This window comes from Sinohyriopsis cumingii, unplaced genomic scaffold, assembly GCF_028554795.1.
Source record: "Sinohyriopsis cumingii isolate HCF-2022 unplaced genomic scaffold, ASM2855479v2 utg002530l, whole genome shotgun sequence".
Taxonomy (NCBI): Eukaryota; Metazoa; Mollusca; class Bivalvia; order Unionida; family Unionidae; genus Sinohyriopsis; species Sinohyriopsis cumingii.
The window spans coordinates 609,714-630,600 of NW_028316239.1; the positions used below are offsets into that span (position 1 = coordinate 609,714).

General features: G+C 36.8%; 1 protein-coding gene across 1 annotated transcript in view; it reads right to left on the reverse strand.

The window, feature by feature from the left end:
* Positions 1-20,887, reverse strand: part of LOC149770181 (uncharacterized) — a 102,184-nt gene that overhangs the window by 32,567 nt on the left and 48,730 nt on the right. Inside the window, exons 2-3 of the mRNA XM_089949280.1 lie at positions 998-1,125; positions 556-724 (exon numbers count right to left, since the gene is read on the reverse strand). Of these exons, the coding sequence (XP_089805406.1) occupies positions 556-724; positions 998-1,125 (297 nt within the window). The remainder of the gene's footprint in view (positions 1-555; positions 725-997; positions 1,126-20,887) is intronic.

A 20,887-nucleotide genomic window follows, 5' to 3' on the forward strand; every position in this document is an offset into this window, starting at 1 on the left:
TGAAATATCATTGTTATTAAAAGCCTATATTTTCTTTTAGTAGTGAGATTATAAAGGATGTATGATATTGAATGTACGCCTGAAATATTTTGAAGCAGGAGGCGTGTTAAATAGATAAGGTCAACCGAGGACCACTGGTCATCGTTTCTCAAGTATGATGTCATTAAGCAAATAACATTTTCACGAAATGTCCAGGTTTATTTTTCTCAAATCAAACTGGTTTGAACCTACCTAAAAGTATTTAGTTTATCCTACACGTACAAACGTTTTTTCATATGTTTACTACCATACACATGCATGTCCACATATATGTACGTATGTATGTATGTATGTATGTATGTATGTGTGCGTGCGTGCGTATGCATGTATGTATGTATGTACGTATGTATGTATGAGCATGGATGGTTGGATGGATGAATGGTGAGATTCAAATGATTAATTTTATTTAATTATTCTAGAAATTTAAGGATTCAAATATCAGTCACTTTATATTTTCCAGAGAACAGCATATAAAATTATGACACATTAGAATCCAATAAAAAATTAAACACACACATATGTTCCTTCTTTATGAGATCCTTTTCTATCTCGAGCTTTTCTGCGCTAGATTCGCTTGTAATGTCAGTATCATTTTCTCTCACTTCTCGGGTAGTGCCAGGCTTACATTTAGCAAAAGCTGCGGCTTTGATTACATCAAGCAATATTTTAATTGGTGGGGTCACGACTGGAAAAAAAATTGAGAAAGGTTATTATATTTTTCCATCAAATATACTAATTATTGCAATTGTTTGAGATCATTTTCCTTGAAACATCAACGGATTAATCAAGTGATTTACTATAATGAGAAATTTATTTCCGAGTATTACATAAAATGCAATTTAAGGAATAATGACATTGTCATCAAAATCAGCAAAAGCTAACGGTCTCTATGCCGGTGGAATATCACGAAATCGCAGATTATTTTTCCTAAGTAGAAGCTTCAGAAAAAAGGAATTACCTTGCTTTTCACTGATTTGTATGACATCAAGCAGGAGCTTTGTACAAACTGACTGGTATTGTTCAGCTTGAATAATTCCCTTGTATAGCTTGGTGGCTAATGTGTTGAATAATTTCACTTGGTTAAAGCTGGAATGAACAAATAAAATTAATAGTTACCGTAAGGCCTCATGTACTCGCACCATTCTAGGGAATAGATTTACCAGACTAGTCCAACATAATGCATGCTAATTAATACCTGCACCATTCGCTGGGTTATTATATTTATAAATTGGCAATGATTAGGAACCATCCGTTATAATTATATATCAAAGTTTAATGTCTTATATAGTAAAGTTAAATTACATGTAAGACACGTACAGGCAATAAAGCACTGACTCTGTTTCTTGCATAACAGAAATGTTTAAATACTTAAATAATTTTGGAAAAGAGTAAATATTATAAACATATATATATATATATATATATATATATATATATATATATATATATATATATATATATATATATATATATATATATATATATGATAATAATTAGGATATTAACACTACATACAGGAGTTTCTTTCATTCATATAAATAAACTGTTATATCTCAATTTATATATTTGAGGTCATTTTAAACAGGAAAACAGCCCCCATGACCTTTTCCTCACCTCACATACGCACGCATGTAAACCCACACGCAAAACACTAATATCAGGTGCCCATGCCAGAGGAAAACTTAAGCGAGGTACAAGATTTCAACAAAGAACAGTAGCGAAACCAAATTTGTATTATCATATTCGTGTAATAAATTCCATATAGGTTACTAATTCTGACACAGCAATGACACGTGTAAATTGCGAGCACTGGACATATACATCCACGTTTACATTTCTATGCTCACTGTTCACTGACCAAGATCAATATTGACATAATGCTCATGCTGAAAAGACCTACAACTATTTTTGGAATTGTATTACAGAACTTATGCACATGAGTGGAATCCCGTAAATGACTTTCTCAGTGCAGCAGTTACCAGAAACTCTCAGCAGCCTGGTCGCAAACCGATCAATATTAATACAGACTTAATTTAGCTCTGTGATATGCGTTAGTGAAACAGTACCAACGCACATGTATTGATGTATCAAATCAAGCAAACTATTATCATATTTCTTTGTGCCGTTACATTCTCAAAGAGGAAATAATAATTTCTTGATTTAACCAAGAAATGTAGTATTCTGACGCGCCTATTATTTTCAAAGCGGAATTTGGTATTTCTTCTGTTTATTAAAAATTGAAAGTTTTTGATGTGAAATACTATCCAAATTATTGTTGGGTGAAGTCTTATCAATATTTGAGGCGTAGAGTTAGTATTCCATGACTATGTACACTTACCACTAAACAAACCATGTATGCATGTGTATAATACACAATGGAATAGTAATTCAAAATGGAATAGTTTATCATGTTTACTTACTAAAGGAAGAGTGTGCCTGTACTTTCCCCATTCTTTCACCTTTAATTATGAGTTCGTTCATTTGTTGACCGCTCCGGTGGCCTAGTGGTTAGAGCGTCCGACTCGGATTCGGGATGTCGTGGGTTCGATCCCCGGCCGAGTCATTTAAAGACTTACAAAAATGGTACTAACAGCTGCCTCGCTTGGCGCTCAGTATTAAGAGGTTAGTGTTAGGACTGGTGGGCCTGGTGTCAGGATAATGTGACTGGGTGGGACATCATGCTACATGTCTGTGGCATGATGCCCCAGTGCTAGACATCACTATAAACTGCCACACTGCAGACATCGTAGTGATATGACTGAAAAATTGTTAAAGCTACGTTAAAAATCCAAATCGCACACAACACACTTGTTCATTTGTTAAGAGTTCTCTGTGTGCTAACCGGTTTTTTATACTTGGTCAAGACATCGCACGTTCGAACAAAACTTGGTGAAAAAAAAAATATTTTTTCTTGAATAACTGAGTATATGTTGAAGCTTAGGCTGGTTATACATAATAATCAAAGTCATTATCATATGAGGTTGATATCAATTACAACTGTGAGACTAATTTGGTCTGAAGAACCTCTGAGCCTTTTAATCTGTCACGTGGCATGTGAGGGGCTCATCTGGGGTTGCAAATTCGAACTGTTTTAATTGACACTGACTATACACGTCTGTTGACAGTAAGAAAAGCATATATAAGAGCTTACAATCAGCAGAATCTTTAAATCTCAAACGATATACTAATCGATGAGCACAACATGAGTGCACATTTTTTCTTTTTATATCAAACATACATAATAAAGGTATCCACACTCACCACCATTCAGAGGCTATAGGGGTTGATGTATAACACCACAAAAGTGGAGCAGTGCCGCACTCACAGGGAGAAGTTCTCAGAAGCTATAGCCCCAATCATGTTAGCAACAACTGTCGGGAAAATTTAGAATCACTCCAAGACTATTGATATTCATATATACTTAAGTTTGGTAATATTATACTGCTACCATCCTCAATAATAGGTCATTGAGATAATTCGGGTAAACACCATCTTGAAAGATACTTTATTTAGCCTTGCAATGAAATTTTATGATAATTTGTAAAAGAACCAGCCTACTTATTTGCATAAATCATGATTTGAATTCGAATTACCATGACACAAAAATATGACTGGTCGCCTGATGGATTCCATAAAACTATCATTTGGATTTTGACCTCATTATCCATGTACTACCTAACACATAATATTAAAAGATGGTGATTGGAAATATTTACCACGTAGATAATGATGTGTGTATACAAAAAGTTCAATGGCACTAAGATTCAGTAAAGAAAAAGGGGTATGCCCTGAAATCTGCGAACTACGTGGCAGAAACATGTCATTATGAATACAGTAAATCACATTTGTTAGCCTTACGTGGTGGTCTCAGTGCTCCACAATACGTTAAATGTGGTATGGGAGAAGAGTCACATGATCAGTTTTGCTGACCATGCTGATCTCTGTGCGACTATTATCGCGCATGCAGGAGAAGTCTCACCTAACCTATGATTGTACAAACACCCAACGACGAACGAAGTCAATGAAATAATCGCAAGAATTGCAGTTTCTGGTCCTGGTAAAATAAAACTACAAAGCGTTCTCAATTAGGCAATAAGCACAGTATTAGGCAGAGATTCCTACATGAGCGAAGAGAGCTGAAATAGCACGGGTGGCATTGCAGATTCCATTGCCACTGCGGCTGCTGAAAAGTAAGACAACTGCAAGTACCCAAGTTTGGGTTACATTATTGGAAATTTATCATGATTGAATAAAACCCAGGTAAACAACGTGGTTAAAACTTCTTTCAAAGATGCAATTAGGAATCATATCGTTACAGCGCATGGTTACCTACGCGGTTAATATAGGAATTTTTCTTCATGTAAATCTGCTTATGCCACTTAACTGTAACAGTGATGATGTGTTTTAAACCATAATCCCGTGGATTCAGAGTGCTTCTTGTGTGATCTAAATCGCAGAGACACAGATACCATCAGTTATGAAATTGATACAACATATGCACGGAGTCTTCTGACACTAGAACAATTCACTAAAAGAAGGGTTAAGATGAACTCCAGAAAGATTTGTGGAAGTTCAACTATGTTCCTGTTAAATCCGTTTCACATATCGAGTTGCATTCGACGCCAGTGTGTATTCTGCAGCAAGCAGCATGGCAATGTGGAAAACTATGACAATCGATATTTTGAATATGACTTCTTGTCTCCTCTTCATCCCATTGGTAACAATAAAAATCAAGATAGAGAAAATACATACAGCCCCTGGACTTAGTATTGTTTCACGATCCATTGTCAGGGTATCACTATGTGTTAATAAAAGATTTTCCACGAATATCGTACTGGCATAGTAAGTATGACGGTAGGAAATTTCAATCTACACACTGCATATATGTATATAGCGCTCAACAGCTGCTTCATAAGCATACCTTTTACCGTTATGGAATCAGTGCAAAGTTACAACAAACGATTATGTAAAGACCTAGCAAAAATATAATGAACTTTGCATCAGTACACATTGTTACGTGTCTATGCTCTTAAAATAAGTAACAGAAAAGAGTGAAGGCAACAAGTTTTGTAACATTTAACAAATAAGTTATTTCCCTAGAATACAAAGTGAAAAATGAGAAAAATGAACTTACGGTTTTTTAACTAAATCCGAAAAAATCTAAGAATTAAGAAACACGAATTTCTGATATTATCCAACCATACCCAAAAACCGCAACAGTTGCTTATTATTGATAGGCGCAGGGAATTCAGAGATAGCCTTGAAATTCGCACCAATAGGTTTAACTTGTCCATGTTCCATAATATGTCCTAGAAATGTTACACAAGTCGTGCAAAAGTCAATTTTGGAAAAATTGATTGTCAGACTTGCATCATTGAATCTGTCTAAGAATTTCCGAAATTGTCGCTAAATGTGCTTTCCAGGTGTCATTGTAGATTATGACTTCAGCGATGTAAGCAGCACAATTATCTAGACCAGACGTAATCATGTTCATTAAACGTTGAAAAGCACTTGGCAAACCCTTCATCCCAAACGGCATCAACTTATATTGATAAAGTCCATCTGGAGTCATGAATGCCGAAATTTCCTTTGCCCTTCCGTCAATGGATTTTGCCAAACTCCTTTCAGAAGGTCAAATTTGGTGACATACTTTGCATTTCCAAATTTTTCAATGCAGTAATCCATTCTTGGCAATGAAAATTAATCGGTTTTAGTCACCCTGTTCACCTTTCTATAATCAGTGCACATGCGGAAAGTATTATCTGGCTTTGGAATAAGTATACATGGTGAACTCCAGTGACAGAAAATACTGTATTTCCTTTTTCAAGTATTCCTGTTTGCAAGGGTTCATCCTGCACTGGTGTTGTTTCACAGGTGTGGAATTTACAATTCCAACGTCATGGTAAATTGTGTTTGTTATGACCATCTGGAAATATGTGGTCATATTCAAGTAACAGCTATTTAAGTTCATTCCTTTCTTGTTGCTGCAAATGTGAAAGGTTTTGGTCCAGATCATTCATAATTGCTGAATTCCGAAGATTTGTTACTCAAAAATCAGTAGAATCCGAGTGCATTCCTTCGCTTAAATTCTCAATGAGTGGGACAGGTATAACTAAATTAATTGCATAATTAACCTGGCTATTGGTTCCAACATAATGGGAATCCTTTAATTTATTTACAAACCAGGAGTGCTATTATAATTAGTTAACTCATTCATTTTCTACTTAATTTTGTAAGGACCGTGATACCTAATCTAAAGAATGAGCAAGAGAGTCACAACATCACCAGACTCAAATGTTTTCTCCACTGTAGTTCTGTGAAACCATAATTTCACTTGTGACTTCAATTGCTGAATACCAAATTCAAGAATAATTAACTGGAGAATTCACATCTAAAATTTGACCCTTGATCCGATTGAACAGACGTGGTATGGCCCAAATGAGTAAAATAAACTTTATCAAAGCTTTTACTATTGGTTTAGTTTAAATATTTCTCAAAGGAATTGCATATGGAAATCATGTTCCATAATGGTCAACAAATATTGGTTACCTGACTTAGTTTTAGGTAAGGGACCAACACAATCTACCATTATTCTGCTAAATGGATCATCAAATACAGAAATAGGTTCCAGAGGAGCCTTAGGTATCTTCTGATTTGGTTTTCCTACCATTTGACAAGTATGACAAGATCTGCAGTATTTACAGACATCACTTTCAATTTTTGGCCGATAAAAGTGATTCAGTATCTTGTGGTAAGACTTATTAATCCCTAAATGACAAATCAAAGGACTTTTATGGGCCAGGCTAAGTATTTCCTGTGTGTAAGATTTTGGAAATACAATTTGATAGTACACTGACCACTCGTCACCAGCAGTTACCTCTGGCGTTCTCCATTTTCTCATAAGAATACCATTCTTAATGAAGCAAACAGGTACTTCTGTGGTTTCAGTTGCACCAATGGCCCTTTTAAACAAACAAAAAATCTCAGGATCTTTTTCCTGTTCGACGACTAAAGATTGTCGTTTGTCACCCTGATTAGACAAAGAGAATTAGTAGTTAATAGGGTATCACTGTGATCAATACCCTTTGCTGGATCCAAACAAGGAGTGAGAGTGACCTCATTAAAAGCCTGACCAATATATGTGTAATTTAAAGGAATCCTTTCTTTATCATCATCATTCTCAAGATCTTTCTTTGCCATAGATCTAATAACTGCACAAGCTGGTTATATATAAGGGAATTCTTTTTCAATAGGATCGACTTTCTGATCCAGTAAGGGCATTATCAGTTTCATGTGGATTCACCACAACCTTATCTCCAGCTAGGTCGTTGCCTAGTAATAAATTAGTTCCCTCTAGGGTAAATACTACACTGTTCCGACTGTCAGTGGTCCTGACACTAAGACTGATGAAACAATTACAAAACGGAAAGGAACATTAACAAAGGCGCACTCTATTCCCTCAAAAAGAACATTTATTAAAAGAAGGCTTGTCATAAAAAGGCAAAGTTCCTGACCATAAAAGACTCAGAGAAGCTCCTGTCTACCTTACATTTGCAATAGGGATTGGATTGGCTGAATCACCCATGAGGGATATAGAACCCTTCGACATGAATGATTCATATTTCTCCATAATAAAATCAGACTGGGGTTTATTGGACACAACAAATGTATTGCTTTCAATAGACGACCGTCCGCTTCACCTCTTAGAAATAAGGGCGTTTTGAATATGTCTGTCTTGATTCTCTTGCTTATTTTTTAATTTGTAGCAATCAGAAATAAAGTGTCTTTTCTTCTTACAGTATGTACACGTGGGAAGAGATAAGTGTTTCTGACCATTCCTATCAGAAACGTGATTTCTAAAAGTTGTGTCAGACTAACATTTGTAAGGGCCTGCATTAGGCGGAAACACTTTGTTACCAAAATAAATGTTATTAGCAAAGGAATACTCGTCAGCAGTACAAGCGGCATATTCCAAGTTTTCGACCTACTGCTCATTAAGATAAATCTTAATGTCACTATGGACACTGTTCTTGAACTCTTCAAGTAATATGAAACGTCTGAGATACTCATAATCTTTATTAGCCTTTTCCGAAGAGCACCACCTATCCAATAACTGCTTTTTTCCCTTGCAAATTCGATATGAGTTTGTCCAGCTTCTTTTTATAGTTACTGAATTTTTGCAGATAAGCCTCACGGACTAACTCATAACCCTTTAGGATGCATTTCTTTACCAGAGTATAGTCAGCACTCTTGCTGTACTGACAGGGATGCATAGATGTCTCGAGATTTGCACAAACAAATGTGCTCTCTTGGCCACTTCAAAATTTCAACAACGAAAAATCAAAATGAACAAAATATTGATCTATTCCTTTTTCCATGAAAGAGGGTAATAATCTGACATTTCCTAAAACATCAAAAGGGGGAGTGTTTTCCATTTGGCAGATCTAATTCCTGTAACCGAATTTGAAATTACCTTTCTTCTTTTTCTCTTTGCATTTACATTTGCATTAGCCTATCTTCTTTTTCCTTCTTAAATTTAATTTGTCTTTCATCTTACTCTTTCTGAAACTGCATTTCTCTCATTTCCCGCTCTCTTTCCTTTGTGTCAGTTCTATCTGAAACTGAACCTGTCTTATCTCTAATTCTAACTTGTTTAGCTGTACTTCCATTTTCAAATTTTATAACCGCTACTGGGTAGAATTCAAAACTATTTTCTACTTTTGATGATATTGTAAAAAAAATCCTGTTGATTTCACAAAAGATTTCTAAAATGTGAAATAACACTTGGGATTTAAAATTCCGAAAATAGGGAGGTTTAAATGTCAAAAACAAAGTTTTAGCCAAAATTCGTATCCTAAGGACGAGCACCCCAATTTTATGTTACGTGTCCATGCTCTTAAAATAAGTAACCAAAAAGAGTGAAAACAAGAAAATTTGTAACATTTAACAAATAATTGTTTCCTCTAGAATACAAAATGAAAAATGAGAAAAAGAAATTACGATTTTACGCATTAAATCCAAAAATAATCAATGAATTTAAAAATACAAGTCCTATCAATGAAAAGTTCTAAGTGAATCACAGTCCAAATCTCTATAAAAATCCAAGATAGAAGGCGATGACGTCTGTAATAACCTACGAAGTGCAGATGTGTCAACAGTCTCTTGTTGAATCACATAAAATATTATTATAGTTTTGAATTCCGTATAAATTCCAGTTAATGTTTTGGTCTACGAATTATCAGAGCACTTTTGTATTTCCAAAGAAAATAACCACTAATTTGAAGAAAATAAAAATTCAGCCCAAACTGGACACTACATAAACAACTTTACGTCTCAAGTGTTTAAAGCGCAACTGATATAATTTGTATCATAACATCAGTTATGCGACCACTTAAGAAGCTAAACAGATTCCCGGATGGGAGTCAAAAGTTCATCCTTCTGGAAATGATAGAAGTTAATTGACCAATTGACACATGATACTTGTTATGTAGTCCAGGTATGAAATTGACTCAACATAGTGATTCTTACTCTGAGAAAGATAATAAAAAAGATTTTTAAAAAGTTGTTTACCAAAAGAGTCACTGATTTTGAAGGTCAGGAATTAGTTACAATGTTTCAATTTTTGACAATGTCAAATCCAGTAAACAATGTTACATTACAATAGCATGTAATGGAATAAAAAATTAGATCTAACAAACAAGCAATTAAATTAAATATACATGACAACATAAAAATTAATGTACCATATATGATCGACGCCGGGTCAATATTTGAACATTCCTGTGGAAGGTTCACATTGGAACAATGCAAAGCAATTTGCTGAATGTTGCGTCAAACCGTCATCAACATTGTATCGTGGCAATGACATGGTAGAGGTGTTTCTTAAATGTCTTGATGTTTTTGAGAAATGCATCACGCATTGTTATCGCTCAGGGGAAAAAAAGCTTGTCAGGGCCACTCATTGCTGGATCTGTGATGACGTCGTAGGTCCCGTGGTCCCAAGGTAGCTGATGACTGCTGCATCGGTGGCATTTATAATATGTCAAAGCCAATGTAAGTGGGTGCGTCTTTTCTGTACCAAATTGTAGCAATATGAATATGCTTTACACAGATTCAGACACTTAGCCCTATCACGTAACAAGTTCTACATAGACATAGCTGTAACCAGTGTGACAGCACACGGTTCACCAGTGAACATAACAATGTAGTGGCGATTAATGCTGAACTGCGGGCAAGTCCATCGACCATTACGTGGGACTCGGCCCAAAATATATTCAGTCATAGTTGTTGATCCCAAAAACATCGTGGCTAGTTTCATTACATCAATGTACTTTACCTCCACTACGAATCTTAGTCTTCATGCCCTCTATTGATGCGTGAAATTGTCCCCTGTCACATACGGTACAAATAGAGTGAGTAGATGTTTATGTTTTCGCATAAATTTATATGATATCTATTGCTGTCGCTCATGGAACGAAATAGTCTAAATACACCGTAATGTATTGTCCTGGACTTTATCGGTGCAGTGAATAAGAAAGTAAATTTCTCTTGTAATTGGACCGTGTATGTCGTCTCCACGTGTTACTGATTGAAAGGTTATGACCTCACCTTCTCTGTTTCTCTAGTAAAATAAAATAATAACAATGTATCCCTCGATCTCTTTATCGATATGGTAAATACTAATATAACTATGGTGGGATTACATTATTTGTCTCCCCTTATGAAAAGCCTCATGGGGAGACAAATAATGTAGTGTTGCGACGGGAGTTTCCTTGTCCCATTGCAAACCCCGAAGTAGATTATTTTCGCACCCTATATTTTCCTTTTAAGTTAAAAGAACTTTTCCTTTTTGCACATTCAGCGAAATCAGTATTCATCACTCACTATTATTTCTGTATATGTCCTTTTAGGTCATTTGGTCTTATAATGTTTTGCAAAATTCAGAATATTATCCAAGGAAAATCCAATTATATTTAACGCTTAAAAATCATTACCCATCAACAGCAAAAACTTAACAGTTATAATTTGGGAAGATGTCTAATATCTAGTGTAAATGTTTATATACAGCGGTAATGGCAGTCAATATTTATTGCAATTTAACAACTCCATTAGGCAAAGCTGAGACAACAGTGGTTGCATCCCTTGATAAAGTAGTTCCTACTGCGTGGATACTATGACCAAGACGTTCTGACTGAGACATCCAGACTGATATAACGAAAGTGAGGTTTGCAAACGAGCAAGATTTCTCTGTTGCATGGGTGAGGAATGCTTATCCCAGTTTCACCCTTAGTGAAAGTATGATGCTAATAAATGAAGCTGTACAGGAGTTTCGCCAAGAACATTGAAGGCAGATTAACCCTCACAGATAGATGGACAGAGTAAACCCCATAACTCGTCAACTTACTGATAAAAAAGTATAAAAGGAAGCATTTTGAAAGCGCATAACTATTGACTACTTTCAAAAAATGGTGCTTATTGGGGTGGTGGTGGCGCTTAAAAGTATGGCTTCTTAGGATAACATTGAAGTAAAGGTACAATTAAAAAATAATAGTAATTTGCTGGTTAAAATAAGTTCAGAGATTTGCTTTTATCTCCATTTAATTTTCAGAATAGGTTGGAGAGTTAGATATTTTAACCAAAACTTTAAAATTTCCAGCCCTCTATAACTAGAAGATATTCTCTCTAATTTGTGGACAAAAAATTATTTTCATTAAATTAGTTCACAAGATTTAATTATCTTGAAGATATATAAAAATCTATGGTACCCCCCCACCCTGCTCTTAAAAATGGTTGGTCCTTAGCAGGCAATTTCTAGTTGTCCATATATACAGCTATTGCAGACAATGTAAAACTCTTGTAAAGTTTCTCTTACTTCATAAGTTCATGTAGGACAGATGATAACTTAATAATGTATGACACTGAATGTATCATGTCTCACTTTCTGTAAAGCTTCAAGCTGTAGAAACTCTCGTCATAATCGTAGCCTATTTCCAAAATATGTAAATGTGAAGCGGACTTTCAAACCAAAATTTGTCATATTGAACTTACAGATAGTTATGTTCAAAAAGAAATTTTCAGAAAAGCAGCATGTCTGCATATGCACTTTCGTGCCATTTTAATCCCATACTGTTATAGCACCATGCACATACAATTCATGAAAATTCCACTTCAAGAGTCGCAATGATGTAGGTGCTCAAAGCACCCAAACGTTTATATCAGTGTCACATGGGTTGAAGGTTAAAGCATATAGAATAACCCTCTTAAACTCTACAATTTCTAATTTTGAAGAGGCACCAAAACGTGATATGTGATGCTACTGCCAGACTTGAAGTAACAAAAGTACCACAGGTCATATTCTATATCCATATTGTGTTCTTTTCTCTACTAACCCCTTTCACCTTATCACTACAAACAAAGCTGCCATCTGCATGATAAGATGTGGAGCTATAGACAATTTTTTGAAAATATATGAAGTGGTGAAAAGTGAAAGCCTTGATAAAGAAACAGGACATTGACTTCTCTTGTTTTTATCCTTTTCCTTGGTGGGTAGAGGGTATGATTATGAATATATGAGACACAATCATGTCCAGATATATAGCAACCTTAAGTTAAACGAAAATATATTCATTGGTTAAAATGTTATACCTGCACATGGGCAAGGATCACTGATTTATATATTCTCTAGCTGTGCCCTTAATCTTGAGACTTAAGTCATGGTTATATATCACTAATTATGATAAAAACTGGATCAGGTTTCATTATATTTTTCCGCTGTTTATATTTCCTCCTCCAGCAAATGTACAAAATCAAACATTTACATTTCCTCTTGCCTTGCTGTGAGTTTAACCTAGTGGACGGGGAGCCAATATATGGCACGTATGTACGTAATGTACATGACACACCATCTAGTCATGATATAAACACTGGCAGAATTTCATGAAATCTCTCCATCTGTCACAAAGATATGGCTAGACTAGCAAATATTAACAGTAAAATGCATGGTTATAGTGTGAACATATAGCAGTACAGAGGATCAACCGACCTAAGAGGCGCCGGATATAGGTGAAATAATGACTCCCTCACCCAAACAAAAATAATTCCAAAGTCCAAGGGGCCAAGAGAGAAAATGGCGTACAGACATGAGTGAAAATGACGCACAAAACATATAAGGCTCTGTTTCAGTAACTAATCGTTGCAAGAAAAATGTGTTGTTGACCCTGATGTGTCATTTTGTGGCTTCGTTTTTGTTTTATCATTAATTCATTTTAACCAAACCTTGACCAAATTTTATTTTTTGTTATATTTCTCTTCATGTAATCCTCTGCGGTTTTTAATTTTACGTCATCAGGCGCATTTTTTACCACGAAGTATCTTTTCAACAACACGAGATGGAATAATTATCGACACGATTATTAGCTAATGCTACACAGATTCTGCTCAGTTTACTCATTTGAGACCATCTATGCTGCCATACTCGTCAATAAACCTATTATCGATGAGCAACATATTTCGCAACGACGTTGTTAGAGTCGAAACGGATTTTGTTATATTAGTTGTTGTAAAATGGACCTTCTTGAGTCATTTATCAAAGAAGACACCTGTGGTGTCAACATGGGTTCATGACGAATAAAACACGAACAAATGCGTAAATAATCTGAATCCGCCAACGTTAAATCACCAGATATTTATTATCGCAACGATAATTTATCACAGATTTTATCATCACCGTCAATAAATGATCTAATCATGAGATATAGCACGGTCTATCTGAATGATCCAGGTACTTCTGGTAAAACAACACGTGCGATAGAATTATTTAAAAACTCTGATATGACTGTGTTGACTCCGACTCACCCGCTTGTCAGAGAGATGAGACAACGTGGTGTCAGCGCATGCACGTATCATAGTTTCTTTAGATGGCGAGGTAATGCATGGACCTCCGAACGAACGGGTGAGAAATATATCCCGGTACAGTATCCAAAGAAATATTACAGATATTTCTTGAATTGTTATCAGCAAAATCTACTGCAATTATCATGTATGCCGATCATGGACAGCCTCCGCCGTCTATTGGATAATCTCCACACGAATAGTTGAGCTACTATGTTAGCCATTATAAAGAAGTTTTGTACGACCATCGATCACAGGATGAACAACGACGACAATTGAAATCTTTAATCAAAATGCTACCTGAACAAATTCAGTGTATAATACGTCAGAGACTCAAATGTCAGATTTCTGGAAGTTATAGCGCCCAAATGATCTAATAGCTGTATCAAGGAAAATGTCCGTGATTAACTTCAGCATAAATTATTTGAGGTTCGCAAGGAAACATTTCCTGATCAGCTAGTTACATTATGTTTACGACCAACAGATACTCGCTGACAAAATAGAGTAGAGGCTGCACAACAGGCTTTGTCTGTGTTGTAGACGCAAGCAGCAGTCGCTCCACGACAGCAGCCAAACCCATCGTGCTGGACTTTGGGATGTGCAATAACAATACATTCGTCTCAGGGAGTAACAATATCAAATACCTAATATCTGGGTTTTCGATGATTGCATTGAAAGGTCAAATTTAGTTTATTTGGCTGTGTCTGGAGTAACAAAAATATCTCATTTACAAAGGGTTGTATACGTATTGGAGTTGCCAACAGCGTTACCAGGAATTATCAACATAGTGAGAGAAAATTTTATTTGGTTATGCAAGAGATCACAAAAAAGTCACACCAGTTTGATCAATATGTGGAATTTGTCATGATGCTGAAACAATGACAAGATAATCATTGCGCCTGCTGTAACACAAAAATGTTGTGCCAATATTGTCCTAATGACGTACGACAATTTACCGTTGACAGAATTAATAATAGTACCGGCCACACACGCGAAAATGTTTCTAAGACATGTCTTGAATGTAAAAGACGTAGAGAACCTTCGTTCCTCGACGCGTGTGACTCCTGTTAGCATTCTGTGTTAGAGCGTAGGCAGTCTGGTGATAACTTGGTGTTTTCAGGAATTACATGTAATTGTTTACGGATAAATCCACGTTGAGGAGCTGTTGAATCTAGTTTGAATATTAGTGGCTGCACAGTAGATCTTACCACGCTGAACACTGTATGAGTTGTTACTCTGCACAAGGGATCAGTTGCTCTTGCTGCACCATCCTCATGTTCACCGGATTCATATAAAAACCTCACTGTTACTTTACTACCCAACACTGGTTGTTGCTGCGTTGGTGATTTTCTTCGTAGTATATGTCTTTTCGCAATTGCATCAACACGTTTCGTATTAATTACACTCGTGACCTCACTGTTTAACGCGGCCACCACATGTGGTAGTCTTGTAACCCATTCACGAAATCTATCCTGAACGCTCAGCATTCCGCTCATTAATTCTTGGGCATCTTGATGTCCAAAGAGTCTCTGTGCAAGTGTTTTGTTAAATCGTTCATCGATTGCCTTATCGCGATGTATCGCCGTGTGTTCGTCTGATTTTAACCTTACGTTGTTGCATCAGCGTTCTTATTGCACCGATACATTCTTTGCCAGGATCAACCTGTAGCAACTGTGGCCATCGCAGGCCGTCACGAGGCCTGGGATCCTCGCGACTAAAATTCGTTGAAACCCTGCTGAAACTTCAGTTGCTGTTTTAGACAATAAGGTTCAGCTTTTTTGTATCTACTTGCAACAACTACGACAGTCAGCGCGTATTTGTACGTGCTCCGTTTATATACGCCATGTGGTAAAAACAAGATATCTGCCTGATGAACTTCGTTAAGGGGTGCCGACATCAAACCGTCCATGTTAAATCGTTCTGGAACATGGAAGTTAATTTGCCTTATGGCCTGTCTTGACAACCAACCTGCGTCTACAACATGAGTGGCACCTGCTACATCGGCAAGTTATTTAACTGCTGATGTACCTAGCCATTATCCTCTTGGACTATAATAAACCGACTCCATTATGCAATTTTGTGGCCTTTAAGTGCCCGCTCTCAACACTATTTTACCTTTCATTCCCGATCTTATCCACGAATTCGCGAGTGATTCTCGGACGAATTTATTCTTTATCGAATTCAGTGTATGAATCAACTTGACATCACCGGTAAGTCGTTATTGTAGATCTGGATTATTTTACCTGACATCATGAACATGGCACGCTTGATCAATCGCATTTTCCGGAAATTCGCCGGTTTTTGGTTCATTGTTTCGTCAAGTCTAATATCAAGAAAAGTTCCAGGACTACAATAATTATATCCTTGACAATGCTTCTCACCAGGATTCTTAGCCCATAACGTTCCAGGTGTTTTCCGAATGCCTATACAATATCTCCACATTATTGGCAACATGATTGCTCACAAACTTATATTATTGTGTGCCAGATTTTATACATTTACCTGTAAGTGATGGCGTGTTATTTTTCAACGTGGTTACTCTCAGAAATTTTGTACTAGTGACTGTCTTGCATCTAAGACAATATAAACGCATGATTATAAATAATATTATATTTGTACAATATCAACGTGAGTTTTTTCAGCGACACGTGAGCAAACACCGGTCGAGCATCATCCAGTGCTATCAAATTCCATTCGAACTATTATAATTGGTCCATCTGGGTTGGGTAGCCCAATTCTTGCTCAACCTGATAATGAGGTGGCTCAAATGGGATAAACTTTATTTAGTAGTGCCATCCATCGATGACCAAAGATGCTATAATATACTTAAGGAATTTAATATATATGCAGCGGCTGAAGACGATGTTATTAAATTTATCACAGTCATCGATGAAGCGCCGTCCGTTGAGGATCGTAATTGGGATATCAACAATCTAGTGGTGTATGATGATGTCATGTTTGACAAACAAGCAAATCCAGCCAGAACATTTTCACGTGGCAGACATAAAAACACATGCTATTTACGTTACTCAGCGGTACACTCAGATTCCCTAAGTAATTAGAGATAACTGTAATTTTGGGGTTACTTTTAACGGGGTCGGTACACATACACTTCGGGGGCCCCGAGTGGCCGAGTGGTCTAAAGCGCTTTCCGTTACGGATCACTGCCGTCTCACCTCTGTCTGCGTGGGTTCGAGTCTCGGATTCGGCCAATGTAGGTATGTGAGAAAGCTTGCCAGTAGCTTCTCGTGGGTCGGTGGTTCTTTCCGGGGTTTTCCCGGGTTCTTCCTCCACCATTAATACTGGCCGCCATGTATAGCCTATCGTGTGCTGAAAATGGCGTTAAACCCACAACAACAACAACAACAACACATACGCTTCAAAATATTCATAAGACATGGCGTCCCGGCGACATAGACATAAGTATGTTTCAAAAATTTCTTCGCACGTGCTCAGAAAACCCTTTATGAATTAATCACGATAAGTTTACATGATCCAGCAACACGTTATCGAATTGGTCTCAGTACAATATTTTATTAAAGAAATACAATAGTTGTATAATGAACGGGATTATCTCTACGATCGAATAATTACAGCAAGATGGTCTCGCGATTAAATTCGACGTTGAAAGCTATGATCTTGAAATAATGCTGCAGCAACGAGAAGATGGCAGGTATACAATCGCGGCTGAGTACAGAGTTATCAAATTATTCCAACGTGAAATGGAATTGTCATTGGCAGATTTAAAGGAACAGCATGATGCAGCTAAATTTGTTCCACTGGCAAACACCATCGAGAAAATTTGATAAGATTTGTCTCGACAATATTAAACTCAGTCGCCTATAAATGCACTTGCGAGACAGCCGAAACTATTGTCAGATTGCTTGGAATTCGCCGCAAAGATTCCCACAGAATCTGTCAAGGAATCCACAGAACAGCGTGGTCACCGGTACAAAAATGTGAGATCGTAACAAAAATTAACTACAAAAGAATGTTATTTTTTTATTTTTCTGATCAGGATTAGTGAGTGCCAACACAATAAAATGACCCGGCGGGACTTCCGGACAAAAGCTGTAAAGAACACATTCCCGTTGGGTCTACATTTGTAATGCGTGCCCAGACGCGATATAGATACCGTCGACTGCGTCACAGACTAGATTTACAGAAACCGTCGATGTGATATTGACAATGCCTGGCGACAAGATAACGACCACAACTTGTTCGATCATTGTCATGTCGGAGAATACCTGGCGGGTCTTTTATTTTCTCCCATGCTGCAACAAACTTCGGAAAATATTTGTCAGCTATATCATTGATAGTCTACTTCATCTCATCAAAATCAAGCCTGGACAGTTTAAATGTACCCAATTGGTCGTTTTCAATGACCTTAAAGCGATCACAAAATAATTTTTGTTAATCGGGATTATTTTACTTTCGGACAACCGCTTAAATACGTAATGCAAAACGTGACACATTGAAACTCAGACCCCCTGGACGACTCATTATAATAGTGATACTTGATCTAATAAATAAATTAGGATATCCTCGCTATTCTTGTTCATATAGCCTTGTGATCGCGCTGGCTATTTATTCTTGATGAAGTTTATTATCCTGATGTTAGAAATTCTCGAGTAGATCATCATACCCTGTGACTAAAGAACTGTAAGGACGGTCTGCAGTTGAATAAAATCATCTCGTTTTGGACATAGTGGTTTAACAACATCTGGTGCTGACTGTCAGCACCAGATGTTATTAAACCACTATGTCCAAAACGAGATGATGTTATTCAACTGCAGACCGTCCTTACAGTTCTTTAGTCACAGGGTATGATGATCTACTCGAGAATTTGTGGTCATCCAAGCACGGTTCAGATCGACTATTTGTATTTGTCAACATCGTAATCTTGCTTCGATATTTCAATGGCGGCGCTCAACGTTGGCTTGTATACCTTGATATAGATCTTTCATTCTTTTCATGTTATTGATTTAATTCTGCGCTGCAATTCATCAATGATGTGTTCGGTTTTATATGATCCTGTTGGTACGCTGACGACTTCCCAGATTGGACCATGCTTATCAGATGCATCAGTTGCGGTTTTATGCAAGAATATCAGCTAATTATTAGCGTCTAATCTGCCAAATGATTTTTCTGATATTTGGCCAGCTATAATAAAGTCATAATTGTGCCAGTCCGATCTCTAGTGACCGACTTGTGGGGGCTTTATGGAGTTGTGAAACCAAGATCGAATTCCGGCTGTGTTGACGTTGCTGGTAACATTTTGGTCGTTGGCGGTGTTGTATTAACGATGATCTATTCCAGTCGTGTCGTTATGTCCGCGGTCATTATAATATATTCGGCGGATTATAAATCTGGCGTTGGCAACATTGACAACGGTGCTTTTGCGTTCTTGTGATGTCTGTAATGAATATCGCTAATTGCATCAAAGTCATTGTCTGATATTGCACATCGTTTAACCCCGCTAACAGTATGAATGATATATTTATACACGTATATGTCGCAGCGTAAGTTATTTCTGTGTTCATGCAATTTTTTTACTGGTAAATGTAGATATTTTTTTTCGCGATAATAGTGAGTATACCAGCAACACCGACAACAACATAGATACGGGTTCCATCCTTGGGCGGTATCACGTGCGTCGCTGATAATGTGCCAATTAACGTCGTTGTTGCAGCGAATAGCGAAGAACCGCGTATACAACATTGTCGATGACGATGAATCATCTGAGATATTTGTTTTCTTGTTTTATCATATACTCGTCGATGATTTCTTCCAGAGATATCTTCCACACACATATTTGATTATACTGAAAGGATTGTGTGAGTTTCATTATGGTATATACTAAATAATCAATCAAGATTTTTTCGCGACAAATTCAAGACAGTAGTAGTATAGCGTTGAGGTTAAGGCATTCTCCTCTGACTCCAATATGACTATTGCCTAACTATTATGCTCTATCATGATTGTCATAGTTTTAAAAGAAGAAGGTTTGGAGCCATAACTCAAAGGAAAGAAAACACCTGTCCCAGCTTGCGCAACGCTAATCAGGGATATCATGTACACCCCAGTTACCTTAGTGGTATGTTTGATGAATTTGATATGTTTTGTCTATGTTCCAGATCCATACCGTACTATATATACCATGTTGATGAATGGAGTTAGGTGAATTACACCACCTGCTACCATTTTTGATTGTATCGAGTTCAGTGTTTATCGAATTGATTCTTGGATTGATGTTGGTGAGCTCAATATTAATAATTTCGAAAGTTGTAATAACTTTGACGAGATAAACAAGTTGTGTGTGAATTTCAGAGAACTTGGTGTTGATGACCGTTGGAATTCCAAAGAAATTATCAATGATTCGATCTATGTTCCTACGAAAGTTTTAAACGCTTTGACATGAATATTATATTTCAGATCTGAATGTGGTCAGTCTATCATTGATTGTCATTCACGAGGTCATCATCGGGATACTGCTGTTATCTACGTACTTCTTCGTTGCAGCGGTATAGTTTGATGGTGGTTCTCTCAAATTAGCAATGCGTATTCCGATCATGTTGAGATTGCAAGTCATTGCATTACTTACTTTAGCAACATATTTACTGATCTCATTTCTGATCGTGGTGTTGTTAGTGTCAACGTATTTTTGTTTTGACTGATTTTGGTTCTTTCACACTGGTAATTGTATTACCGCTTATTTTGAGATCGTAATACATTATGTCTCCGATTCTTCTATTACGTCCATGACTGTTAGAATTGATCATTCCGAGTTTTTAACTTTAAAGATTTTAGTAAACACCACGAAGTTATATTCGGTCGTGCCTGGAACTAACAAAATAATATATGTCAACGGGATATTGTTTGTCTTTAATCGTCCTTGCTGATCCTGAAAAACAACAACCTCATTTCTGTCAACATCGGCGAGACTCAAAAGATCAGC